The 26,684-nt window shown below is 52.9% G+C and overlaps 2 protein-coding genes across 9 annotated transcripts in view; one reads left to right on the forward strand and one right to left on the reverse strand.

Moving 5' to 3' along the window:
- The window catches only part of ZSWIM9 (zinc finger SWIM-type containing 9), a 19,404-nt gene extending 2,752 nt beyond the window's left edge, over positions 1-16,652 (reverse strand). Inside the window, exons 1-4 of the mRNA XM_034638987.1 lie at positions 16,421-16,652; positions 15,068-15,340; positions 8,207-8,519; positions 55-232 (exon numbers count right to left, since the gene is read on the reverse strand). Coding sequence (XP_034494878.1) covers positions 55-232; positions 8,207-8,519; positions 15,068-15,340; positions 16,421-16,629 — 973 coding nt within the window. The 5' untranslated portion in view covers positions 16,630-16,652. The remainder of the gene's footprint in view (positions 1-54; positions 233-8,206; positions 8,520-15,067; positions 15,341-16,420) is intronic.
- A 79-nt stretch (positions 16,653-16,731) lies between these two features.
- The window catches only part of LIG1 (DNA ligase 1), a 34,822-nt gene continuing 24,869 nt past the window's right edge, over positions 16,732-26,684 (forward strand). For 6 of the 8 annotated variants that reach the window (XM_034672807.1, XM_034672810.1, XM_034672811.1 and 3 more), the window contains exons 1-5: positions 16,732-16,869; positions 21,437-21,509; positions 23,128-23,217; positions 23,909-24,044; positions 25,920-26,046. In XM_034672807.1, coding sequence (XP_034528698.1) covers positions 21,493-21,509; positions 23,128-23,217; positions 23,909-24,044; positions 25,920-26,046 — 370 coding nt within the window. In that variant the 5' untranslated portion in view covers positions 16,732-16,869; positions 21,437-21,492. Of the gene's footprint in view, positions 16,870-17,222; positions 17,258-21,436; positions 21,510-23,127; positions 23,218-23,908; positions 24,045-25,919; positions 26,047-26,684 lie in introns of those variants that run through there. The other 2 variants (XM_034672808.1, XM_019798252.2) reach the window with 2 other exon arrangements.

The following is a 26,684-nucleotide window of genomic DNA, read 5'->3' on the forward strand; positions in this document are numbered from 1 at the left end:
TTTTTTTTTTTTTTTTTTTTTTTTTTTTTTTTTTTTTTTTTTTTTTTTCCTGGCGCGCGCGGCCCGCGCCGTCCACGCACAGCACGGCCAGCAGGTCCAGCGCGCCCTGCAGCCCCGGCAGCCGGTCCACCAGGAGCATGCGAGGGAAGCGCCGCAGCAGCGCCCGCGTGCGCGACGTCAGGAAGAACACCGTCTCCACCACCGCCTGGTCCTCCACGAACACCAGCTTCACCTGCGGGCGGGGGAGGGGGAGGCAGGGAGAGAGGTCAGCGGACGCGGGGGTTGCCCGGCGTCTCCCGGACCTCGGGCCTACCCTCCACCCCGGGGGCAATGGAAATCCATTCATTCCTAAGTGCAGTTGGGGAATGGTTAAAAACGCGACCTCTGGGGGGCCGATCGCCTGGGTGCGAGATCCAACACCTCGCTCTAACAGCTGTGTGATTTCTGCACACGAGACAGCCTCCCTGAGCCTCAGTGTACCTACTGGGAGCTGGGTATTCATTCCTTTCTGCGCTGAGAAGCGGCCTAGAGCCAAAGTCTCCACGTGTAGGCCTTGGAGCCGCCCCTTCACCTGCTGGTATCTTGTCAGAAATGGATATTCTTAGGCCTTCCCAGACAGGCCGAGTCAGAAACTCGGAGGCCCCCACAGTCGGCGCTCTGACAAGCCCTTCAGGGGATTCCCCCGCCCGCTGCAGTCTGAGAGCCACTGGTCTAGCGCTAAGGCTGAAGGCTTAGGCCGGATGGTCTAGGTTTGAGTCCTGGCCCCACCACTCCCGAACCTTGTGACTTAACCTCTCTGAGCCTCAGTTTCCCCCTTACCCTCCTTGTTCCCCTAATTTCCCCTTCTGGGAACTGCACATTCATTCCTTCATGCTGGAAGGGTCAGGTCCAGCTTAGGGTCTAGAGCCAGACTGCCTGGGCTGAGACCCCGGAGCCCCCACTTCCTGGCCCTGTGGCTTCCGGCGACTTCCCTGATCTCCACCCCATTTGTAAAATGCAGAGAGAGTATCTCTGTGACTGGAAGGATGAAATGCATTAAAGCATTGAGAACACTGCCTGGCACAAAGATATGAACATTCAACCGACAGTAAGTGCTCTCAGAGCGTTCATCATTAATACCATTAGCACCCCTGCGCCAAGATCACGTCCTTAGAGAGGTCTGCTCTGACCATCACTTCCAAGCAAACACCCCAGCTCTCTCTAGCCACTGTCGGCCATGGCACTTCACCACCCTGGAGCATGTGACGTCTTTATTTGCTGATTTGCTTATCGTCTGTTTGCTCTCCCTAAGACGGAAGAGCCACAAGGTTAGGGACGTCGTGTTTCGCACTCCCGATGTTTGGAAGGGCGCCCACAGCCACAGCTCGATACATCCTGAATGAACGCATGCCTCCGTGTGCGGCAGTGCCCACCGGCCACATCTCCGGAGTCCAGGGAAGAGTCTCATTTTGAATTCTCGCTTTGTCTCTTACTAGCTCTGGGGACTCTGGGCGGAGTCTCACTTTCCTTGGTTGCAAAATTGAGGTAATGTCTGTTGACCACGGTCATGGAGAGGCTAAAATGAGATCATCTGTGTCCAAAGCTTCGTGCGTATCTAATCCCGCTATTATTTCTGTCTTCCTCGTCTCTCAGCAGCACTGAGGACAGGGAGCCTGCCCTCTTTCTGGAACACCAATCTCTCTTGGCTTCTGTAACCCTGGAAACTCCTGGCCGTCCTGCTTCCTCCCGGGCGTCTCCCAGGTGGTCTCCTTTGTGCAGCCCTGTTCTACCCCTGCTCTGCTTCTAAATGTTGCTGTCCTGGCTTCTCGTCTCCTCTTTCCTGTCTCTAGGCTCTGCCAAGGTGACCTCATCTGGTCACACGGCCTTCCTCATGTCTCAGCTGATGACTCCCAGTTCTGTATCTCCAGGCTCTAGATTCAGCCACGGAGCTGCCTCGGCAGGAGCATGGCCCATTGGACGTCGTCTTCCGTGTCCCTGGAGATTGGCAGGCCAGAGCTACACTTGACTCTCAATGGCCCCCCACCGGCCCCATCTCTGTTTCATTTCCTAAACTTCTGATCAGCTCACCCCCTCCCCTGCTTGAAAACCCTTTCCTTTCCCGGGATTTCGAATCCCACTTCAAGCACCACCCAGAGTTCACACCACGCTGTGGGCTGGGCGATCAGATGCTTGGACCTCATCTTCTGTCCCTCTCGTCCTCCTTGACCTCAGCCACTCTGGCATCATCATGCCCGAAAGCCACTGAATGGGACAGGCAGGCGGCGATCGGACTCCCTCGACCCCGGTCAGCGCGGACCCACAGCTGCCAATTATGTAAGCATGGTTCTCGCCACAAACCATTCTGCCACCGTCCAACCTCATCCTACTGGATGGTTAAAAAGCACTGCATCAGGGCACCTGGGTGGCTCAGTCGGTTAGACGCCCGACTCTTGATTTGGGCTCAGGTCATGATCTCAGGGTTGTGAGATCGAGCCCCGCATAGGTCTTCCCACTTAGTGGGGAGTCTCCTTCTCCCTTTGCCCCTTCCCATGCTTGCGCTCTCTCACGCTCTTCCTCTTTAAAACGAACATATAAATCTTAAGGAAAAAAAAGCACTGCATCATTCTCAGCTTTCATGGGGAAAGAAAAAAAAATCCTCTAATTAAAAAAAAAGAAAGAAAGAAAGGTCTAGTAGAATCCCAGAAGTACAAGGAAATTGCTTTCCCAACCCAGAAATCCTACATTCAGCATCTTAACTCATATTAGAATTCACTAAATTTTATGAAAAAGCCTAGAAAACTTACTGCTGGAGTAGTTACTACCCCACTATGATGTTTTTCCAACCATCATGAATTTTTACTCCTACGATTACTTTACGATTTGTCTCCGCAGATGTTTCAACCTAGAACTGCTCTGTCCAAGCCAGTCGCCTTAGCCCCATGTGGCTATTTACATTTAAATTAATTACTATTTGACAACCTATAAAAATTCAGTTCATCGATCACACTAGTCCTATTTCAAGGGCTTAACAGTCACATGGGGCCAGCGGCTGCTCTCCTGAATGCCGCAGACACAGGACATTTGCACCATCACAGAAAGTTCCTTCAGACAGCACGAGTGTAGAAATTAACATGCAGGTAAAGGTTGCCCTAAGTATAACAGAAAGAGTGGCACGTTTCTACAGTCTCGAGTTCGTGTCTGTTTCTAATGGGGAGTCAGGCGTAGGAAAAGGAAATACGGCAAAGTGTATGTGCCTTGAGATTTTTCCAGAGCAGACAAGCCCTTGGTGAGTTAGAAGCCGACTTCCGTTCTTTAAGGGATAACTTTGATTTCTGACCTCGGGTTTTCTTTCTAAAGAGGGCACAGAGGCTTTTCTTGCCCAGCCATGGGTTCATTAAACAGCGTTGACTGAGAGCCTCTTGTGGGTCCAACGCTGTGCTTGACCTTGAAGAGAGAGGAGGGACGGAGGCAGGCCTGAGTCCTGCCCTGTTGGGCTGGCTTTGGCTCCGCGAGCAGTCACACCCGCACTCGCACAACCAGTGGTCCTTTCACCTGAGAGACGCGCACCCCCAGGTAGTAAGCGGCAGGGCTGGAATTTGAACCCAAGGCCGCTTGGGCCCGGAGTCTGCCCTCCTGACCACTATACCGCCCTGGCCTTCACGAAAGGGATCCCACAGGCCTGATTCAAGGGCGTGTGGCTGGCAGATAGGAGGGCTCACATGAGGGCAGGTGTCACCGCGGACACACGACTCGGTGGCACTGGGATGCGTCAACCAAAGAGGGTGGATTCTGCAAATGTGAACACCAGAAACCACGCCACGAAACGCTCTCCATCCACAGCCCTGTTTTCCCGTGATCGGAGCTATTCTCCAGACTGGCCCGGAGAGAAACTGGAGGGAATAAAAATAACACTGAAATAGCTACGCACGCAGGGCTTCCGCCTTAACTGTTTTTACACAGACACGCACACACACACACTTAATCCTCGCACAACTGCAATCCTACGAAGTAGCACTTACTCTTACCCCCAGTCCGCGGACCCACAAACTAAGGCTTGGAGAAGTAACTTGTCGCCCCCTGTCGGGTATCCCACGGCCAGTAAACGGCCCAGCTGGGATGCATCTCTTAGCACCTAACAAGAGAAATAAAACCAGTTTCTAGCTGCTACTATAGGACCAGAAAATAGCTGATTAACCTCGGAAGTCACCGGGCACCTGTGCGGCATAAATTCCCAGCAGTGGGAGAGGGACCAACGTGCTCATTTCGAGAGACATGGCCCAATTGTCCTCCACAGGGACTGTACTAATTTACCTTTTATTATTCATAAAAGTGGCATATTCAGATCAACATTCCTCTTTCTCAGAAGGCGAAGCACACCCATGACCGAAGGTACAACATTTCTGGGCAAGCTCCGTTCCTACCCAGAAAGCCAGCTGATTACCCTAGAGCCTGCCACAAACAAGGCGATGGAGATGTGACTGAACACCGCGCAGCCCATCATCGCTGCCTCGGGGCAGATTATAAAAGGTCTTAACACCTCCTTCGTTGAAGCAGCTATTCAGTCTTGCTCACAAACTGTGGCAGTGGCTTTTGGGTATATTAGTCTCATTGGACCCCCTCCCAGGACCAAGTGGGTCACCGCCACTCAGGGGGTCCCAGGCATTCGGCTTTTCAAAGTAACCTGTCCAAAATGGAAACAAAACAAAAAAGAAAACAATAACCACAAAAACCCCAAACCAAAACAAAAAACAAAGGCATCCCTCTTTCAGGAGACTGCTGGGAAGCGGAAAGCATAATATCTGGTTATTCCTTAGCCTCATCTTGGGACCAGGTAAAGAACTGTTATCTTAACATATTAGTAATACAGATCTCGTTCAATGTATCTCATGACTGAAAAGGGTTAAGGTGACAGGCTGGCCACACTCCTCTAACTTTATCTTCCCTGAACCTCAAGTAGAGGTTTCTATAGAAAGAAAGACAGGAGCAAACGGAAAGGAGACAACAGGAGCCAAACTCGGGAAGCCGGCAAGCAGATGGACAAGATGTCCACTCCCCACCCTCCGCGAAACAAAAGCCAAACTGCAAGCCCCACGATTCCTGAGCCGGCTACTGCAAAACATGCTGAGGACCGATAATAGCATTTCACAAGGAATTGGCAGCGCCAGGCGGTGGGGGGAGGTTAAGACAAGTCGATGGCTGTTTAAGGAGCGGGTAGACCGCTCAAGGTCAAATTTCCTCTCACTCCCAGGTGGCTGGAGGTTTAGACTGTGAAAGGGTAGAACAGAAAGGGCCCACTGGCCAGGGGCCCTGGGTGGCTCAGCCAGGTAAGTGTCTGCCTTGGGCTCAGGTCATGACCCCAGGGTCCTGGGATCGAGCCCGCATCAGGCTCCCTGCTCAGCGGGGAGTCTGCTTCTGCCTCTCCCTCTGCCCCTCCCCGCTGCTCACGTGCGTGAGCTCAAGTGCGCTCTCTCTCTCTCTCAAATAAATAAATAAATAAAATCTTAAAAAAAAAAAAAGAGGGCCGCTGGCCTTGGAGACAATGGGTCCATGTGATGAGGAACAGGGTGTCCATGCGTCTTGTTGCCCCAAAGCCAGCTCCCCAGTGTTCTTCCCCCATGTGGCTGTGGCTGTGGCTGTCAGAAGCTGGCAGCCTGGACTTGTAACCCACCAGACAAGAAGTTAAAGGTGACCAGCCCCAGAGGAAGAAACGAAAGATGCCGACGTGTGGCCAGCCCCAACATCTAAAGCAAGATGCAAAAAAAGTATGTCTAATATGCTACCTTGCTGGGGGAGGGGAGCAAGTGGAAATAAAATTAAAATGAAAGACACCAATTTCTCTGTATCCCTATAGGGTGGGGCTGTTCGCCGTGAAGCCACTAGCTGCTCGGGGCTGTTTAAATCACAATTAATTAAATTAAATTAAAAATCCAGTTCCCCCATTGTGCCTGCCGCATTGCAAGTGCTCGATAGCCACATGAGTCCAGGGGACACAGAGTGTTTCTATCATCATAGAAAGTTCCCCTGGGTAGTCCTGAGCCATAGACCAGAAAGAGATAGAAGATGTATGAAGAAGGATACTCTGGTGGCCTCTGAGGAGGGGACCTGGGGGACAGGTGACAAGGGGACTTTTCACCTTTCGAACCTTTGTACCTTTTGAATTCAGAAGCATGTGAACATGTTACATATTCAAAAAGTTAATATTTAAGTTAAAAAAAAACTGAGTAATCCTTTCACTGGTCTGTCTCTTGGTGTTGCAGAACTTCCTTGTTTCCTTTAAAAGGATTACGGTGGACTAAAAGACAGACCCAGGAGCCAACCTCAGTTTAGCTGGGATCCTATGGCAGCCTCCACACTGGAAGTTAAAAGGACAATCCCTTGACCTTGGAGCCTTTCGTTTGTCAGTGAGTGGCTTCTCACGGGGTCAGCCCCACGCAGGTGTCTCCAGGGAAGACAGCCAAAGCTTATTTATTTGACGGTGGACAGTGGATAACTGAATAGCTCAGTGAAGACCAGCGGTGTGGGGAGTACACGTGTGTACCCCCATTTCACAGAGCAGCAAACTGACTTGGGTGGGACCCTCAGATCTCCGGAGGCTAGACCTGATGGGAAGGGGCCCGAGCCTCATTTCTAAACTGGGGAATAGCTGAGCGGTCAAGAGCACGGCCCTGGATCTAGACTGTGTAGGTCTGAAGTCAGCCTCCATCGTTAAGTAGCTGTGTGACCTCAGGTCAGTTCCTTGACCGCTCTGTGCTTCAGTTTCCTTGTCTATAAAATGGAGGGGAGAATGTGAACTCCTTCCCTAACATGCTCTGGTGTGATTTAGATGAATGATAATATGCCAAGCACTTAAGGTTGTGCCTGGCATATAGTGCTTGATAAACGTGAACTGAAAAGACCATCCATGTGATGTGTGGCTAGAGGGCTGGGTTTGGGCTGGTGGCTTGAATCACGGCTGGCTCCTGAGCATGAGACGGAGGTGGGGGGAGGGCTCTGGACCTGATTCTGGAAAGTGGATTCACACTGCGTCACCGCCCTGGGTTGGGACCTCTTCCATACATGCGAGAAAAGTACAGCCACGGGGGGAGAACCTAGCCTCACCACTTTTATCCCTCCCTCCCCTCCTCCCTCCCTGTACGTCCACCCCCGGCTCTGAAGTTGGATGAAAGCAGCAGAAAGCTTCCTCTTGGAGGAACAGCGGGATGCTTCAGCAACCTCTGAACCTTTGCACTGGCTAGTCCTTCTTCCTGGAACTCCAGTCCCTCTGAAAATGGAATGGGGGTCCCGTGCCTCCATTCTGTCTCCTCTGCTTCACCAGCATTTCCTTCGAGACAACTTCCCTGAACACTCAGATTAAATTAGCACCTTACAGGGGCACCTGGGGGGCTCAGTCGGTTGGGCGTCTGCCACCAGCTCAGGTGATGATCCCAGGATCCTGGGATCGAGCCCCGCATTGGGCTCCCTGCTCAGCGGGAGTCTGCTTCTTCCTCTTCCTCTGCCTTTCCCCTCGGCTTGTGCTCTCTCTCTCTCTCAAATAAATAAGTAAAATCTTAAATTAAGATAGCAGCCTTACAACTAACTGTCCCTCTCCACGTCCTCACCCTATTCTCCTTGACATTACTCCTCACTCCATCACCTTAGGTGACAGAGGTGACCCTCCCTTCTGAGTCTCAATCTGGATGGTGGGGAAGGGCACCATGCACTTCTCATCTCTGCATTTTCTATGCGTGTGGTTCAGTTTCTTGAAATGGCACTTTGTCACCTCTCCTTCTAGTCCCAACCCTCCTGACGTTTTATCTCAGTTGGGTGTGTCTGGCTCTTGCTGGTTTCCCCCACTGCAACCGCAAGGTGATTCTAGCCGTTTCTCTGCAAGGTAGCCAATAGCCAGAAGTGGCTCTTTAAATTAAAATGTTAAGTTAAAATGAGATAAAATTTAAAATTCAGGTCCTGGGTCCTACTTGCTGCACGCAAGTGCTTAACAGCCACGTGTGGCCAGGGGCTACCCTACGGGGGCGGGGTGCAACATCCCCAAGCATTTCCGTCAGAGACAGAAAGCTCTTGGGCGCTAAGCGAATGACTGCTTGGGGAGGCGGCGGGGGGGGGGGGGGGGGGAGCGATGGGTGAAAGGAGCGAATGGAGGAGGGGCGGATGAATGAATGAATGAATGAATGACCCGCGAGGCTCAGGCGTGGCTCTCCCCCGCCCCCGCCTGCCTCTACCGAGACCCCACCTTGGCCTCGGGGTCGGTGCGGAAGAGCCCCTCGAGCACGTGCAGGGCGTCCAGGACGCCGTGGTCGCGGCCCTTGCAGTAGGAGAGCAGGCGGTGCACGTCGGCCGGCGCCACGAACTGCTTGGAGATCTTGTTGGTGGTACGCACCGGCAGGCAGGCGTTGGCCAGCAGGTGGCCCGGGCGGAAGTAGTAGGCGAACTCCAGCGGGCAGGCCGGGTGCGAGTGGGTCAGCTGGCACTCCGTCACCACGAGGCGGTCCCGCAGCGGGCTCAGCTTGACGATGATGAAGGCCGGGCAGCCGGGCTGGGGGGGCCTGCGGGAGGAACGACCACCGCCGCCGTCACATCACCCTCTGCCCTCGTCCTCCTTCTCTCTCTCTCCTTTTTAATTATTACTTTCTAAAATTAAGAACTGTGCCAAGCATCGAGAAGAGAGAGGGCCTTTTGGAATTTGCCAGCTGCGTGACCTTGGGCAAGTCCCTTCAAGCCTCTGTGCCTCAGTTTCCTCCTGTGTTGAACGGGAGATCATAATCACCAGACCTTTCCCCTGGGGTTGTTGTGAGGATTGAAAGAGTTGATGTATGGAAAGCACTTAACTGTGTCGCAATGTGGCCAGCACCCATGCTGGCCGCACCTCGGCACCTACCACCCCACCCCTATCAAAAGCGGAGGACCGTTTTATTTACCTCAAACAACTGTAAGAAATAAAACCCTTCAGAGACTCCTGTGTCCACTTCTCATTTAGCAAGAACAAGGCAAGTTGAGGGCCTCTGGGAACCCTGCCCTCCAATAATCCCCTCCCTCCTCGGTCCCCCAAAGTAGCCGCTCCCCGGATTGGATATCTAGCTTTCCCTGCGTATGTTTTTAGGTACCAACAAACAGTGGAAAGTAGGTTTCCATGTTTTAAAATTTCGTCGACACGGAAAGGTGCTCAAACTCATCAGTCATCTAGCCGATACGAATGAGAAGCCCCCGGAGATGCCACCACCCACTCACCAAAATGACCAAATAAACAGCGAGCGAAGACCGGGATGTGGAGAAAGTGCGAGACTTAGCTTCTCATCGATGGGAGTTTAAACGTAAACTGCTTGTGGAAAACCGCGTGGCAGTAGCTGTGAACGCGATCACGTGCCTCCCTGCGACCCAGGATTTCCACTCAAGACAAATGCCTGCAGATGGGCGCCCAAAAGATTGTTCTAGAATGTTCACAGCAGCTCTGTTCGTATTGGAAACAACCCAATATCCACCAGGAGGGTAGGAAAATAAGTAGGGTTATATCCTCAAACACGACCCTGACCAACAGTAAGAATGGACAGGCCATTACTACCACCAGCAACGTGGTCGGATCTTGGGGACCTGTGGTGTGACAGATGCCTGACACGAAGGATGATAAGCCACCGAGTGTCGGGTTTATCGCAAATCTCACAAGAGGCAAAGGTAGCCTCTGCTGCTGGGAGACCAGAGAGTGGTACCCTTGAGCGGTTAACGCTCTGTGGGGGTGCTTCTTGGCACTGGGCATGTGTATGTCCTTGTTCTGGGTGTCGCTTACGTGCGCATTTTGTTTGGGGGAGACTCGCTGAGTTGCATACGTAGGATGCGTGTGCTTTTCTTCACGTGTGTTACGCTTTTAAAGAGTTTACTCAGGAAACCTTTTCCTTTCTAGCGTACGGTAGGCAGAGCAGCCCCTCAAGGATGTTCACAGCCTAGTTGCTGGAACTATGCAAACATTACCGTGCACTGCAAAAGGAAATTTCCAGGTATGATTAAATTAAGGATCTTGAGATGGGGAGATGATTCAGGTGGGCTCAGTGTACCCCCAAGGGTCCTTATAAGGGGAAGACAGAAGCAAGAAGCTAGAGAGACAAGTCAAAGTCAGAGAGAGAGAGAGAGAGAGAAAGATGCTTCTCTGCAGAGGAGCAGCAAGCTGAGGAGAGGCTGCAAGCCGAGGAATGCGGGCGCCTCTAGAAGATTCTCCCCTAGAGCTTCCAGAAGGATCCAGCCCTGCAGACACCTCAATTTTAGCCCCGTGAGACCCATGCTGGACTGGTGACCTTCAGCGCTCTAAGATCACACATTTGCATTGTTTCAAGCCACCACATTTGTGATACTTTGTTAGAACAGCAATGGGAAACTAACCCATTCTCTATATACTTTTGCAACTTGCTTTCTCACTCATCAGCTTTTCAATATCGGTTCATTCCTTTTGCTGCCTGATATGCCGCTCGCCACTCTGCCAGCTATGTTGGGGTTGTCTTTTTTTTTTTTTTAAGATTTTATTTAGGTCATCTCTATAGCCCAGGTGGGGCTTGAACTCACAACCCCGAGATCAAGAGTCGCGTGCTCAACTGACTGAGCCAGCCAGGCGTCCCTCTGCCAACTGCATGTTGTCTCCACTTCTCCCTTCTTACGAACAACGCCTCGATGACACCCAACTCTCTTATCTGTCTGTGTGTGAGGAAGAGCCTGTCTGGACAGTGGTCCACAAGCTGCAGAGCATGGCCCCCCCACCAGCTGAAGTTGATCAGGGAGCTATAACCAGCACTGTAAAAAATGAAAGAGAACGGGCAGGGGGGATCAGGGTGCATTTCCCTGATAATAATACTAATTATTAACATCTGCTTTCTGAAAGGAGGTTCCGTGTTTCTCCGTGAGGGATGATACTGACATTTGAGTAGAAGATTTATGTTTATAGAGCAGGGACTGGCACTTTTTCTGCAAAAGGACAGACAGCAAATAGACTCTGTGCTAGATTGTGAAAACAGCCATAGCTCGCATGTCAAAGCATGGGCCTGGCTGTGTTCCAATAAAACTTTATTTACAAACCACGGCTGCAGGGAGGATTTGGCCCAAGGTCCTCACAGCTTGTCAGCCCTTGTAACATAGGCTGTCCAGGGCTTGGCAAGGAACTAAGAAGCCTGACTCATAGGCAGTAAATGTCAGTAGCACGCCCTAAAATGCTCCTAAATTGTTTCCAAGTGGCCCCTGAAAAGGATGAGCCTCCCTGGAACCCACCCGAGACTCTCCAGTATAAATACTTAAGAACTGTCTTTGTTAAACCAGAAGGGGATCCTTGACACGCCCCTTTTCTGTTCCATGCATGAGGCAAAGGAAAACCAGGAGCCTGCTAGCTTTTCGAAATCTACATAAAAAGCTGAGACTTTTTGCCTTCTTTAAAGCAGCAAAAATAATGCAAAACTAGAAAAAAGTCTAAGCCTCCAAATCGTTATAAATAAAATACAAATGTGGGGCCTCTGCGGTGGTGTTAGATGCAACCAAAAGACATTCCCTGACATGCAGCCATTTTTGATCTACCAAAACTGTGGCCTGTTCACGGGGCTCTACCTGACCCGTTTCCCCTGGCTAACTCGCGGGCTCTTGTGAAACTCTCTGGCCTGGCCTCTTTTGGCTGACTCTTTTGGTTCAGCCCTCCCACTCAGGGGAGGTCACACCTCTGGGAAGCTGTGCGTCTTGCCAGAGAATAGCATGTCCCTTCTGGGGTCCCTGCACCTCACTTAACTGTCTACTGTGGCCTCAGCATGCTATTTCTGCAATTTCTCTACACCCAGCCGAGGAGAAGAATGCCACCCACTTCTACATGTGAACTCCATGGGCAGGAATCTTTGTCCGTGTTGCCTACTGCTATGGTCCCAGCACTGAGAACAGCCCCTGGCCCTTGGAGGCAATCAGTAAATAGATGATGAGGAATGACAGAATCCTGCCGTACGAACCCCAGGCACCCAGGCACTCTGCTTATTACATCAAGCCACCCAGCATCCAGTCCCGCCTATCGTGCCTTATGAGCTTATCAGACCATTCACGTTTCCCCATTCCCACTGCCAGCTGCCCTACCCAGTTCCTTCCTTCTTCAGGAAACATCCTTCTCCCTTCTTTTGCTCTGTTTAGCTCCTATTCCTCCTTCACAACTCAGAACCAGCATCACCTCCTCCAGGAAGCCTTCTCTGACCATCCCCAGGCTTGGGCGGATTTCACCGCACACTGGGGTGAGGATCTGACGGGTGCCTACCTGTCACGCATGCTCTTCACTGAATGGGGTGCTCTTCCACTGAAACCCTCACGATCTAAAACACATTCACCCTGCACATAGCAGGTACTCAAAACAAAGCTCTCGGATGGACCAACAGCATGGCACCTAGTACCACATTCGACTCTCATACTGCTAATCCATGATTGAAATAAAGACGAGGGGTAGGGGAAGGAAGAGAGAGGGGACCAAACTGTGTGGGTCCTGGTCCTGGTTTCCCCCTCTCGGCAGCTGGGCTATCTTGGGAAATTGCTTTAACCTCTCTGTGCTCGTTTTTCTCATGTGGAAATTGGGGCTAATAAGAATAGTACCTCACAGGTTCGCTGAGACGAGTACAGAAGAGGATCCCGTTACGCCAAGTAGTTAGACAAGGGGCTGGTGCATAGTAAGCACTTAATAAAAACGAGCCTGCTATTTCCCCCATTTTTTTTTCTTCTAAAAGTACCATCGCTTTGAGCTGTTTTGCACTCCATGCATCCATTTCTCCTTGATCTTTCAGGTTCTCAAGCTCTTTGTGTTTTCAAGTGCTGGTGTGTGTATTATAGAGAGGGAAATGCTGTGAGAGCCTGGGGCGGGGGGGGGGGGGATGGTGTGCAGAGCAGAGGGCTGGAGCTGGAGGGGGAAGAGGCCGGTGGCGATTTCTGAGAGGCTGCTGGGCAACGTCTGGGGAAGGAGACTGGAGTGGCCGGGGAGAAAGCTCTGATGCGTGTTCTCAGGCCCTTCAGCCCCAGCCACCTCGCTGGGCTCCTGTCTCTCTCCTCCAGTCTGCCCCCCCCCCAGGCCCTGGGAGGGATCATCCTTCACCCACAGCTGCCCCTGCTCTCAGCCCCTCGTGTCTCCTGGCTCCCTGTGACAATTGCAGAGCACTGGGGACAGTGCCCGCACGTAACAAGTGCCATGTGTTTAAGCCAAATACATACAGACATAAATGTATAAACAAAGAGGATCCCTTAAGTTTTCGTTTACTGGTCACCTCTTCCAGGAAGCCTTCCAGGAGCACCCTGTAAGCTCTCAGGTGGAGCGGAGCTGACCACTCCTCTTTTGTCCTCCTCCTTCCCACTCTCTAACTTCTTTTCTCTCACAATTGTGAGCCCTTGATTTCCAATTTTTTTTTTTTTTGGTCTTTTTCTCCTCCATTAGGTTCTCAGCTGCTCAAGAGCAGAGGCCAGCTCTGGGTTCCAAATGCCCGGCAAAGAGCATGCATGCAGTAGGTGCTCAATAAGTGTTTGTTACTTCGAATTGGGTTCTGTTAACAAAGAGATTCCAGATTGGGCCTAAGGCGCTCACACGCTCTAACGTTCTAGATTTCTCTGTGATGGTGTGTGTTTGATCCTGTTCTACTTCCTGACCTCTGAGTCTCTGATTCTAGATAAGCGGGGCATAAAAGACCAAAAACAGTAATCTCTCCATAAATGTCTCCGTAACTACGGTGAGAATTGCTATTCGCAGCTGCTCACTCTGCTGGATGCTCTTTTGAGCGACGTGCTCATATCATCGGCTCATTGAATCCTCACAAGACCTTGGAGATCGATCAATACCATCACTTCCTCTGTTTTCCAAGTCAGGAAACTGAGACCCAGAAAGGTGACGTCACTTGCTCAGTGTCACTGGCTCATCACAGCAGGCCTGGGGCTCCCAAGTCTGCGCTCTTGACTTCTAGAACAGCTGTCCTTTACCCAGCCGCTCGACGTTCCCGGCACCGGGAAGCCCCTTCCTGGGCTTGGTCTCATAGTAAACTCCCAACTGCGCTGCGAGAACCCCATTTCAGAGGAGAAACCCGACTCAGAGATGCGATGTCTGTTGCCCAAAGACACCCAACCCGAAGTGGTGGGGCCGGTCTCAAGCAGCCTGAAGGCAGCGCCTGATTTTAAGCGCTCCATTCTTGCCCAGTGCTCTCCAGCCAAGGGTCTGAAAATCGTGCGCACCTATAGGGACCGGGCAGGTGAAACACAGAAGTGTGAGGTAACAGGGAGCGGTGGGGTCTGGGGTAAACCTCCGTGCCAGTGCCCGGTCTAACGGCAGTGGCCGTCTGCCACACAAGGACGTGGGCTCAGCCTCTTCCTCTGTTTCAAGAAAAGCCGGAAATCAAACATTTTATGGGGAGTGCCCTGGTTTAAAACGGGGGGGATGATTAAAACATCCTTGGCCAGCTGGGGGTATCTCCTAGCTCTGTCACGGATTTTTCATTTGCCCCTTGTAGCATTACACTTGTAGGGAACTTACTTGTAAGCCTGTTCCTATAACGTCAGCTTCCCGTCCAGTCTGAAGTGCCAGGGGGGCAGGGGATTTGTCTATCCTGCTCAACACCTTATCGGCCCAATGAAGTCTCTGTCACCTGTGTGGGACCTGTCCCTGCATTTACCAAATCAAGGGATGGGCCTTTCTCTCTGTGTCCTGTGACTTACTTTGCAGCCCTGTCTCTGACCTCTGTGTATGTGTCCAAAATCTGGCTCTCACCCTTTTTTTCTGGTTCTGGCTGGAGTCTCTGGCTCCATGTCTCCATGTTTCTGGAATTTTCTATCCTTTTTTTGGGGGGGGGCTTTCTTCAGTGTGTCCATCTCACTCTCTGCCTCTCTGTAAGTCCCCATTAAAGTCTGTAATTGGGCCCACCCTGTCACTCACTGTGTGTGCCTTTGTCCCTCTAGCTCACTGGCGGTCTGCCTTTCTCCCGGACGGTCTTGGCTTCCCTGCAAGGTGCACTTAGCTGTTTTAGTCGGCATCTCTCCCTCCCCATCTCTTGGTGGGGGGCTCTCTGCCTACTCCTCCCCCTCGATTCCCCTCCCCCCCAGCACCCTGCAGGGCACGGCTCAGCTCACGCACCCCACGGTGGGCCGGCTGGGAGCGCGCACGTCCTTGCACACGAGCCGCACGTAGCTGTACTTGAGCACGTCGATGAGCGTGTAGAGCGGGGGCGCGCTGGCCCAGCGGCAGCGCGCCAGGTGCATGGAGCTCTTGACGAAGAAAAGCGCCAGCCGCTGCTGGCACCACGCATCGAAGAAGCGGCTGAACTCGGCCCATGAGAAGAAGGCACGCTCCCGCAGCTCCTGTTCCTCCTGCCCCGCCGTGCTGGGTGGGGTCTCCATCCTGGGGCGCCTGAGTGGAAGAGGGGCACGTGGATATCAGACCCCTCCCCACCAGGGGTATCCCACTTCCTCCATTTTCCGCCTGTCTCTTTGGTGCTGGTGCCTCTTTCCAGGCGGGGCCCAGGGCGGGATACACCCCCCCTTAATATCTAGATATGAATCTCCACTCCATCTTTGGCTTTCTCCCATTCCTGCATTATTCCTGGGACAGCTGGAGCCTGTCATCCTGATCCTTAATTTCAGCTCGGGCCCCCTTCTCTGTAGACGTGCCCCTAGGTACAGTTAGGGGTCCCTCTCCCAAAATATAACCCTTAAGTTCAGTGGTGGACACCTCGAATGTGTCCCCAACTTCCAGCTAAAACCTCCTCCCCCCTCCAGATATATCTCCTACACGTGGCCATAACCTCTAGTGGCTCCATTCATATGAAGCCCCCCCTTCTATGTGTCTACATTTGACTGTAACTCACATCCATCTTTGCCCTCTTCTAAAGATGTTCCATGTCCAGACGTGCTCCCACATCCAGTCATGGCTCCCTCACCCCCAGTCACACTCTTCACGCACCTGTGGCTCCCTCCTCCCTGGATGTGTCTCCGATATGCAGCTGTTGTCCCAGATGTGACCCCATGGGTCGTCACATCCAGCTGTAGCCCCTGCCTCCGAGATGCTCCCATATCCAGATGTCCTCCTCACATCCAGTATGTACTTTTTGCCCACAGATGTGTGCCCCATTCACTTGTGGCCAATTCTCAGAAGTGTCACCAATATTTGTCTGTGCCCACCTCTTGCCCAGACGTGCCCCCCAGTCCAGCTGTAGCGCCCTCCTCCCATTTGCAGCTATCGTACTCCCAGATGTGCATTCTGGTCCTAGACATGGCCCCTCGTCCTCAGATGGGTTTCATCACCCCAGATGCTCCCCCACGTCCAGCTGCGCCTCCCCCTCCCTCGTGCAGCCCCTCCCAACCCGTTTCCGTCTCCCCAAGCCCTCCCAGCCCCTCCTGCCGCGGGCCCTCCCATCTCCGCTGTCCCACCCAGCTGTGCCTCTCCCCTCCCCCAGATGTGCACCCTTCCCGCCCCTCCCCACTCACCTACCCGCCCCGGAGCGGCGTCCACCTCCCACAATGCTCCGCGCCGAGGCCAGGCCCGGCCCTTGCTCCCGTAATGCCCCGCGCGGCCTCCCGCCTCTCTTCCCGCCGTGCCTCGCGCAGCGGCTTCCACCGAATCTCCCTCTTTCCCCGCCAGTCACTTCTCGGACCCGCAGCTACACCCGCCCACCCAGAGCGAGGGAAGGCGCGGACCATTTCCCATCGTGCTCTGCGGGAGGGCTCACCCTACTTCACCCCTTTTCTAGTAGCCTCCCGTCCGGGAAACTACAGCTCCCAGCGTCCTCCGGGAGGCAGCGGCGGCGCGGACGACGCCCCGCCCCCGCCCGCCAAAGTCTGCGCGCGAATTCGGTGGCGCGAATTGAGGACTGCAGTCGGGCACCGAGTGGTTTGGGTGTGACGCGCAGGACAGCGGCGCGCGAGGCCGGCGAGAGGCAGGTGGGGCCGCCGACGTGGGGCTGGGAGACTGGGGGGCGGCGCGCGTGTCCTACGCTCCGGGCCCACGGCTCCGCCGGGTCGGTCGGCTGCAGAGGAGCGGGCGTGGGGGACGCTCAGGAGGCCGAGAGCGCGGCGGAGAAGGGAGAGCGCCGGCGGCGGGTCGCTGCGGGGCACGGGGGGGCGTCCGCCGGAGGGAGAGGGCCAGGTAGAGTAGACGAGGACCAGAGTCTGTAGGACCTGACAGGGTTTGAGGAGAGGCCGGGGAGGCGGGGCCACCAGGAGGGGCGTGGTCACGGAAGCTCGATGGGCGGGGCCCGGGGGGAAGACTCGGTTGGGGGGGGGGCCATCGGAAATTGGAAGGTCGGGAAGACTGGCCCACCTGGAAAAGGTTGGGGACGGGCGAAAGTTTGTTGGTGGGCAGGGCCGGACGCTAGGAGGCGGGGCCGGGAAAAGGTTCAAAGAGAGCGAGAAGTGGGGTCGGCTTTAGAAGATGTTGAGGGGAGGATCCCGCTGGACGGAGGCGGGGTAGAGAGAGGTCAGTGGTCTGGTCCAGGTCTAGGCCAAGGCCTTAGGAAGGGTTGAGACTCTTCTGTAGAGGGAGAGGTCTGGCTTTGTGGATGCCTGATGAAGGGGGCGGAGCGGAGGTAGTGTTGGACCACGCCGCTGGGAGGCCAAGGCTTGGGAAAGGAGGGGGCCCTGGAGAGAGTAACTCATAGGTCTCGGCTTATTGTTGCCCTGAGGGGTGGAGGGAGGGCCAGAGGAGCTCGGGGAGGGGAGAGAGAAGGATATTGATGTCCTTAGGTGAGGGGGAGTCTTGAAGGGTAAGGCAAGGGGGGGGCTGGCTGCACTTGGCTGGGAGAAGAGATGAGCATTTGGAAAGGGGGGCTGGCATCTGAAAGCCAAGGGGACTCATTGAGGAGAGACAGCAGGAAATGGGATTAAGGACACATCACTTCTTGGCCTCCATCTGCATTTCACCCCGTTTGAATCTCTGACCTATTCGCCTCAGGGAGGCATGAGGGAAAGGCCAGTGGGGTTTAAGTAAGATCCCCTTAATTTCATCTTATCTTAGGATCCCGAGGAGCTTGCTAGGCCTGCAGATCCCCCCCTTCTATCCCGACAGCTTCTGGTTCAGTAGGTCTGGGAGCGGGCTGGAATATTTTACGTATAATCCCAGCTGGCTCTTAGAACGGGCACTCTGTGTTTCTGGAATCCACCATTGGCTGGTTGTGTGGCCCTGAACCACTCACTTTCCTTCTCCTGTCCCAGCTTCCTCATTGTCTTTTGGGGGAGGCTGAGCTGTTCTGAGCTTCGGAGGATGAGACAGAGTAGCATATTTAGGGGAGCGGTGTAAAATACTTTCCACGGGTGGAGGGTGGTCAGGGGAACAGACAGGTCAGGAAATGTGAGCTTTTATTAACGAGAAGAAAGACTTGAGCCTTTTGGCTGATTGTCGTCAAACTGCTTCAAGACCCGTTCATATCGTGCTCCTTGTCACATGGCCCGCAGCTTTGGAAAGATCCTGCTTATGAACCCTGAATTCTTTAGTAAGGTTGTTTTTGTTACCCTGATTTTTAAAAAAAAGATGTATTTATTTGAGAGGGAGGCAGGGCAGAGGGAGAGGGAGAGTCCCAAACAGGCTCCATGCCCAGTGCGGACCCGACACGGGGCTCTTTCTCATGACTCTGAGATCACGACCCGAGCCGGAGCCAAGAATTGGGAGCTCACCTGACTTTGCCACCCAGGCACCCCTGTTACCCTGATTTTTAAATAAAGGAATACATATGGGCCAATGCATTCAGTACCAGTTTTCGGTCCTGTGGCCATATCGCTGAGCAAAATGGACAAAATTCTTATATTTTTGGAACTCAACATTTTAGCCCCGCACTGCTTAATAGACTAGCAGCTGGTCCTATGTAGAGATTTAAATTTAAGCTACCAAGAAACAGATGAAAATCTCAGCTCCTTAGTGGTACTGGCTGCATTTCAAATTCTTGAAGCCACGTATGGATAGAGTGACCTTTTTGGACTTTGCAGGTGTAGAACGTTTCTATCATGCAGAAAATTGTGTTAGAAACACTGCTCTAGAGAGTGAGACAAATTCTAATTTAGAAGGTCCAGTTGCACTAGCTGCTGGGAAGGAAAAGAGCGAGGGGTTAGTACAGCAGGCTGGGGGCGGCGGTAGCCGGACCTGCGCCCGGAGCGGGGGGATGCTGAGAGCTGGTTGATGGTGGGTGGTCTTCGGGAGGCAGTGCCCGGTCCCTAGTAAACACCCCAGTTCATAAAGTTGATTTTTTTTTTTTTTACAGAAAAAATATTAGGTGAAAAAAAAATCCAGGTTTTACATAGATACCTTTGAAATTTCAAAGGTGGTATGGAGAATGTCTGAAGTTTGGGAACTCATTTTTGGAGGAGATGGGAGGGAACCAGGCACAGCCCCATGGCTCCAGAGCTCACAGTCTGATTGGAAAGATAGACTGTGACATATTAAGAGAACATGTGTGTGAGAAGAGAAGGACCAGTTAACCACCACAGGAGGTCAGGAAATGGAGGGTCTCTTCCAGCAGGTGCCCAAGGAGGCTTCCGGACATCTATCCAGTGCTCAGAGCTGGGCAGGAGGGGACCGGCTGCTGGCGGTCGGGGAGGGCGCTCCCCATAGGGAGCCTGGAGGAAGAGAGTAGGAGATTGGATCATAAAATTTGAACAGTTATATGGGGTCTAGATTTACTGTTTTTTTTTTTTTTTAAGGTTTTATTTATTTATGTGACAGACAGCCAGCGAGAGAGGGAACACAGCAGGGGAGTGGGAGAGGAAGAANACAGGGGGAGTGGGAGAGGAAGAAACAGGCTCATAGCGGAGGAGCCCTATGTGGGACTCGATCCCGGAACACCGGGATCACGCCCTGAGCCGAAGGCAGAAGCTTAACGACTGCGCTACCCCGGGGCCCCTGTTTTTTTTTTTTTTTTAATTGAATGGGTAAGAAATATGTGGGGTTTAAAATAAAATCGGGATGGAGGTGTGCAGTGACAGGCCTGGTTCACAGCCCTACTCCCAGTCACCTCGCGAGCCCCCGAACACCCCTGTTGGTTTCTTGATGATCCTTCCAGAGTTTCTATTTGACATATTATGTATGCTGTTCTGCCTCCTTTTTAATTTATTATTACTGTTTAAAATGTTACTTAAGATGCCTGGAACATCTTTCCGTATCAGTACCTAGAGAGTGTCTTCATTCTGTTTTTGTTTTTGTTTTTTTACTTTTTATTTTGAAAGGATTACATAGACTTGCCGGAAGTTATAAAAATAGTACACCTATCTTCCCCGGGTGGTGACATCTTATGTAACCCTAGCCCAAGATCAAAACCAGGAAGTTGGTGTTGGACAGGACCGTGAGCGAGACCACAGAGCTGGTCCAGCTGTGTGTGTGTGTGTGTGTGTGTGTGTGCGCGCACGCAGAGTTTGAACCTGCGTATAGATCTCTGTAACCACCACCGCAGTCAGGATGTCTGGAACAGATCTGTCTTCACAAAGGCTCCCACGGTGCCGCCCCTTTATAGCCGCCCCCCCTACCTTTTGTCCCGAAGCTCTGACCACCCCGATCGCTTCCCCATCCTAAGTTTTGTCATTTGGAGAATGTTACGGAAATGGAAGTGTACGGTACGTAACTTTCTGATTGGTGTTCTCTGCGTGCTGTTTTTGCCCCTCGTTTCTGTTGAGAATATGCCTTAGAAGCTGCTCGGCAGCTATACACCAGTGGGTATAATTGAATGGACTGCCGCGTCTCAGGGTTTTAGGGTATTATGTAATCACCTAAAAACAGGTTTTTACTAACCTCTTTTTTTTTTTAAGATTTTTAATTTACTTTTTTTTTTTTAAATCTATTTATTTGACAGAGATAGAGACAGCCAGCGAGAGAGGGAACACAAGCAGTGGGAGTGGGAGAGGAAGAAGCAGGCTCATAGTGGAGGAGCCTGACGTGGGGCTCGATCCCACAACGCCGGGATCACGCCCTGAGCCGAAGGCAGATGCTCAACCGCTGTGCCACCCAGGCGCCCCTTAATTTACTTTTTTGAGAGAGAAAGCACAAGCAGGGGGAGCAGAGGGAGAGGGAGAGGCAGACTCCCCGCTGAGCAGGGAGCCTGATGCGGGGCTTGATCCCCGGACCCCAGGATCATGAGCCAAAGACAGATGTTTAACCAACTGAGCCACCCAGGCGCCCCAGTGTTTTGCTAATCTTAAAACTTAACTCCTCCCCAAAAAACCCCAAACAAGACTGGAAAAAAAAAATACCTGTAGGTCTTCAGTGTGTCTTCATATTGGATGAAGGGCGGGCTCCATGCATCAAGGGGTCTTCTTCTTTTGTTCTGACTTGGAGCTTTCTTTTCACTCATAAATCTCACCAGCAAATAAATCAGTTTGGTCCATAAAAACGGGAGTTTCTTGTCAGTGGGGTAACTCATATTTCTGATTTTGTGGGTGTTTTTTTTTTTTCTTCTGAAAGAAGGAAGGTTACGTGTTTTGGTCTGTGCACAACCAGTAGTTTCACCAAGGATCTGGATTTCTGTTTCAGGAGCAGCTGGCTGGAGAAGAGGAAGAGGAGAGGGGAAGGGAGAATCCTGACTCATCATGCAGCGTAGTATCATGTAAGCGCCCGGCCGCCCCGTCCTACACGCTCTGAGTTCTCTGCTTCTCTCTGCTTCTTTGCTTTTTCTTGGAAGAACCCAAGTTAGTCTCCAAATTGGAATTTCTGGGAGTCAAGCAGTGCAGAAGACGGGGCATGGGATCTGGAGGACGAGTAGTGTAACCAGAATTTTTTAGCTGGACGTTCAGAAGCGCTGACCCAGTGGTTCGAGGTCAGTGGTTTGGCCCCCCCCCAGGGGACAGCTGGCTGTGTCTGGAGATGTTTTTGGTTGTCACAACTAGGGGAAGAAAGGGGCTTGCGATTAGCGTCTACTGGATAAGGGCCAGGCGTGGTTGCTGCTTAATACCTTCAGTGCACGGGGACAGCCCCCCACAGCGAAGAACGGTGTGGCCCGAGACATCACTCGTGTCCAGGGTGGGAAACCCTGTCCTCACGCAAGCTGGCTTCAGGAAAACAAGATAGGGAATCACATGGCTTGTGTAGTTGAAGCCATCCAGAGTTTATGGCCTCAGGCTGGGTTGGACCCAGTTGCCAAAACCCTTTCATTGGGAATGCGAGGGAGCATCCAGATAGGAAAATGGAGGGGCTGCTCCTGGAAGGAGGGGATGGATTCTAGACTGACCCAGACCTGGACACGCCCTCCACCCCTAAAGAGATGTGGGAGGTCACAGATCACAGGCTGCATGTTTTTCATGTGATGAGGTGTCTGGGCGTAGTCTCTCCTGGGCTGAGAGCAGCTCTGATGGCTTTCTGCCCCTGGCTTGGTTTGGCTTGATCATTTGATTGACTTACTGACTGTACTTTCAGTGTTAATTTAGGGATGGTTTTAGATGTACAGAAAAGTTGTACCTACAGGAGAGCCCGTTCCTGGGTCCCTGGCACCCGGCTTTTGCCATTGATGTCGTGTGGCCTGTTGGTCACAGTGAGGGACCAGCATTGGTACATTCCTGTTAACTACACTCCACGCTTTATTCCGATTGCCCCGGTTTATCCACTAATGCTCTTCTCTGTTCCCAGGATCCAATTCAGAGTACCATGTTGCATGCGGTTGTCATGCCCCCCGCCCCCCAGTTCCCTCTGGTGTCACTCTGGGTGACAGTTTCTCAGACTTCGTTTGTCAGGATACCTGCAGACAGTCCCCCGATGTGTCTGATGTTGTTCTCATACCTAGACTGGGGTCACAGGCAGCGGAGCGAGGTAGCCTCTCGTCCCCCCGTCGTTGGGGTGCAGACATCCCCGGGACATCACCAGTAATGCTGACCTTCCTCACTCTGTCTGGAGAGTGTGGGCGAGGCCTCTCCGCCTTACCCTTCCGTGGTCCCTCCTCAGTACTCAGTTCTCTGGAAACCAGCACTCAGTCCAGCCAGTCTCAAGTGGAGAGCTGATGCCTTGCTTTATCGATCTTTTCCAGAGCGCGTCACACCTCCTGACTTTTCTATTCAGTGATATAACAGTTGCCTCTTCTACTGTGAGTGTCAACCCGTTGAGGGTGGGGACTTGGTGTCTTTGTCTCCACGGAATCCCTAGGGCCTGGGAGAGGCCCTGGCACACAGGAAGTGCTTAGCTGATTCTTTGTGTTGTTATCATTCCCATGTTCCCCCTCCTCTGTGCTCCTCCAGGTCATTTTTCTACCCCAAGAAGGAGGGCAAAGTGAAAAAACCAGAGAAGGAGACCTCCAACAGCGTCAGAGAGACGGAACCACCTCCAAAGTATGTGATGGGGCGAGGACGTGGTGAATTTGTTCCTTTATAAGTCAGGACTCTCTTGGCTGTAAGCGTGTCAAACCTGGCTCAGAATGTCTGGGAGTCCCAAAGGGAATTTTCTGACTTCAGTAACTGGGAAGTCCAAAGGCACAGGTTCAGCTTCAGGCACAGCTGGATCCAGGGCCTCGGCGTTGGCAAAGCGGGTTGGGAAGTCCAAGTTCCAGGAGTAAGACCACCTGTGGGGAAGCAGCCAGGAGCGAGTTGCATGCATCAATCATATCCCTTTCTTCCTCTTGGTCAAGACCCCGCACATGGCTATACCCAGCTGCAGGGGAGGCCGGGAAGGGTGGTCTCTAACTGAGAGGCCGCAGACCTAGCTAAATCCCAGGGGCCGGTATGACTGAAAAAGAGAGGGTCTCCAAATGGATATTGAGGCTATTCTATGCTCTCAGCAGGGGCTCCATCTGCTCCTCACCATTGCTTGTCACGGAGTAGGTGGGCACGTGGGAGGCCTCCAGAAACGTGGATGCTGCGGATGGATGGATGATTAAGAGTATATGCCAAGGAGGCACCTGGACAAAGCTCATGGAATGCTTGAAAGAAAAGGAAGGGAATGAAACCTAGTGGAGGGGCTGGACCATTCTGGGAAGGACCCCCTCTCTGCCTGCCAGAACACCCCCATTTTCCCACCTTCCAGGGTAGCACTGAAGGAGCGGAATGGGGAGGTGCCCGAGAGTGATTCTCCAGTGAAGAGGCCAGGGCGCAAGGTGGCCCGGGTCCTGGGCAGTGAAGGGGAGGAGGAAGATGAAGCCCTCACGCCCTCCAAAGGCCAGGTAGGTCCCCACCAGCCTGCCCACTGTTACTGGAAGAAGCCATCATTCCCCTCAGCTTCCGGCACTGAGTGTAGCACAGCCGCTCAGGGGCGCTCGTGCCCCAGGAGGTGGAAGGGTTGAGCGGTCGTGCCCTGGAGCAGACGGACGGCCTGGTTCTGTGCGGTTCTGACTCCACCTGCGCCCCGTGGCCCGGGCAGGCTCCTGGCCTTGTGCTCACCTGGGACATACAGCTCCCAGGAGCACCTACTGCTCGGGGTGACTGGGAACAGGAAAGGAGTCAGTTCACCTATGGATCTGAGAATAAGGCATGACCCAGAATCAGGGCTCAAAAACACATCCGGTCTCCTGTTGTCAGAGGGCTTTTCGTCTTTTCCAGAGACGTTCGCTTACTTCCTTCCCTTGCTCCAAAGTCACCCAATGGGCAGCTGATTGGTGACCTTAATTCCCTCTGCGGCCTTAATTGCCCTTTGCTACATAACAGAATATATTCAGGTTCCAGGAACTAGGAGGGGCCGTCCTTAGGAGCTTGGACTCTGCCCCGTGGCTGCTGGGATCCGTGGAATGGTTTTGAGCAGGAGAGGGACAGGGGCAGCTTTCGGTCCTGGGCAGCCTTCACAACGTCCCTTTGGGGCCTGTATCCATCAGGGTCCGAATAGGAGAGAGAAACCCCACGAGCGATTTGAGCAGAGAGAGTTTAATACAAAGAATTATCAACTAGGTGTGCAGTTTGCAACCAGGTCACTGCACGGCCTGAAAGAGAACTCGAAGGCGTCATGGGCACCTACTGCCCTGGGAGCTGTGGAGCTAATGGTCAGACCTTCAGGTGCTGGTTAGTGGGTGCCGGGGTCTCTGAGCTTACACGTGGTGCCCTGAGGGCCTGGTCAGATCTTTGAGGCAGGGGCCCTGGGCAGAGAGTGCTGGCATCCATGAGGCACCACGTCGCAGACGCTGTGAGTGTTGGAAATGCTGTAAATTGGATCCGGCTGGCGCAGGCCCCTCTCGTGCCGTGTTATGGCTCTGCCTGGCACAGCGCTTCCTGCCAGGCTGGGAAAGGGGTTTTCAGAGTCTGAGCATCATGAGGGAGAGTGGACGGGGTAGGCTTGGAGCTGAGGGGGAGTCACTTAATAACTGGCAGAGGGCCCTGTGAGATGAGTTAGGGATTGGAACCAAGATACAAATAACGGTCTTAAACAAGGTAGGAATTTATTTCTCTCTCTAATGAGCATGAAACGTCCAGAGCATGAAACGTCCAGGATTAGTATGGCATTGTCTCAGTGTCAGAGACACAGGCTGCTTCTGTACCCTTACTTTTATCCCTAGATGCCGTTGTCTGAATGAATGTCCATATTCAGCCAGTGAGAAGAGCAAGACATTCCACAGGAATTGTACATCATTTCCCCTTGTATTCCTTATGTAGAAGTGAGGCTCCTGGCCATGCCTCCCTGCAAGGGAGGCTGGGAAGGGTAGTTGTTAGGCTCCTGGCCACATCTAGCTGCAAGGGAGGCTGGGAAGTATAGTTCTCAGGCTCCTGGCTACACCTAGCTGCAAGGGAGGCTGGGAAGTGTAGTTCTCAGGCTCCTGGCCACTCCTAGCTGCAGGGGAGGTGGTGAAGAGCGGTTTTCAGTTGGGCCATCATATGCCTAGCTAAAATCAAAGGTTATGTTACTTTAGAAAAAAGAGAGTTGTTATTGTCATCCATGATGGGGGGAGTCTGGCGCCATGAAACTCTGCAGGAGGGTAAGGAGGGTAAGGCCCAGGTAAGAGAGGAGGAGCCCTGAACTGGGACAGAGAACTCTCTACTCCCAGCTGTTTAGAAAAGGTCAAGGAGCCCTTCATCCTCCCCTCACTCTAGAATTGCTCTTTCTTGCTTTCCAGAAGCCTGCCCCGGGCTCTCCACAAGTCTCCCCTCCCAGCCCTGCCACATTTCCCGAGAGCAGCCCTTCCCTCTCCAACACCTCTCCTGTGGACATCTCCCCAGCAGGGATCCCCAAGCGGCGCACAGGTGAGGACACACAGGCCCCTGCCCTGTCCCTTGCCTGTCTTTATCTGCATGAGGATTTCTGCACCAGGCGGCCATCCTCGTGACAGCTCTGATCTTAGCGCTGTGGTTGAGAGCATGGCTTCACCATCCACTGGCTGTGTGACCTTGGGTAAATGACTTACCTTCTCTGAGTTTCGATTGCTTTATCTGTAAAACAAGGACGACAGTAATGACAGCATTTATCATACAGAGATTATGAGGAAATACGCAGAAAGTGCTTGGACCTGGGCCCGGCCCATCGTGAGCACTCGGGAAGCGTTGGTTATTGTAACCGTGGGTATGTGCCGTCAGGGAGGCAGCACAGCTCACTGTGGGAGCACAGGAAGAAGGCGACTTGTGGAAGAGAGATCCACCCAGCCAAGCCCTGAAGGACAAGGAAGAGTGAGCAGGGAAGAGGGTTAGTGGCAGAAGGCAGTAGGCATTGAGAAGGCCCTTCAGGGCACCGATGGCTTGGTGTATTGGTGCTTAGTGTACAGGGTTGGGGACCCTGGAGAAGGTCCACGGAAAGCCAGCCTGAGGAATGGCACCTCTGTCCCCTGGGGGATCGGGAATTCTTTGTACAGGGTGGGGAGGCACAGGTGAGAGACCCTCACATGATG

Source organism: Ailuropoda melanoleuca, chromosome 12 (genome assembly GCF_002007445.2).
Source record: "Ailuropoda melanoleuca isolate Jingjing chromosome 12, ASM200744v2, whole genome shotgun sequence".
In the NCBI taxonomy this organism is placed as follows: domain Eukaryota; kingdom Metazoa; phylum Chordata; class Mammalia; order Carnivora; family Ursidae; genus Ailuropoda; species Ailuropoda melanoleuca.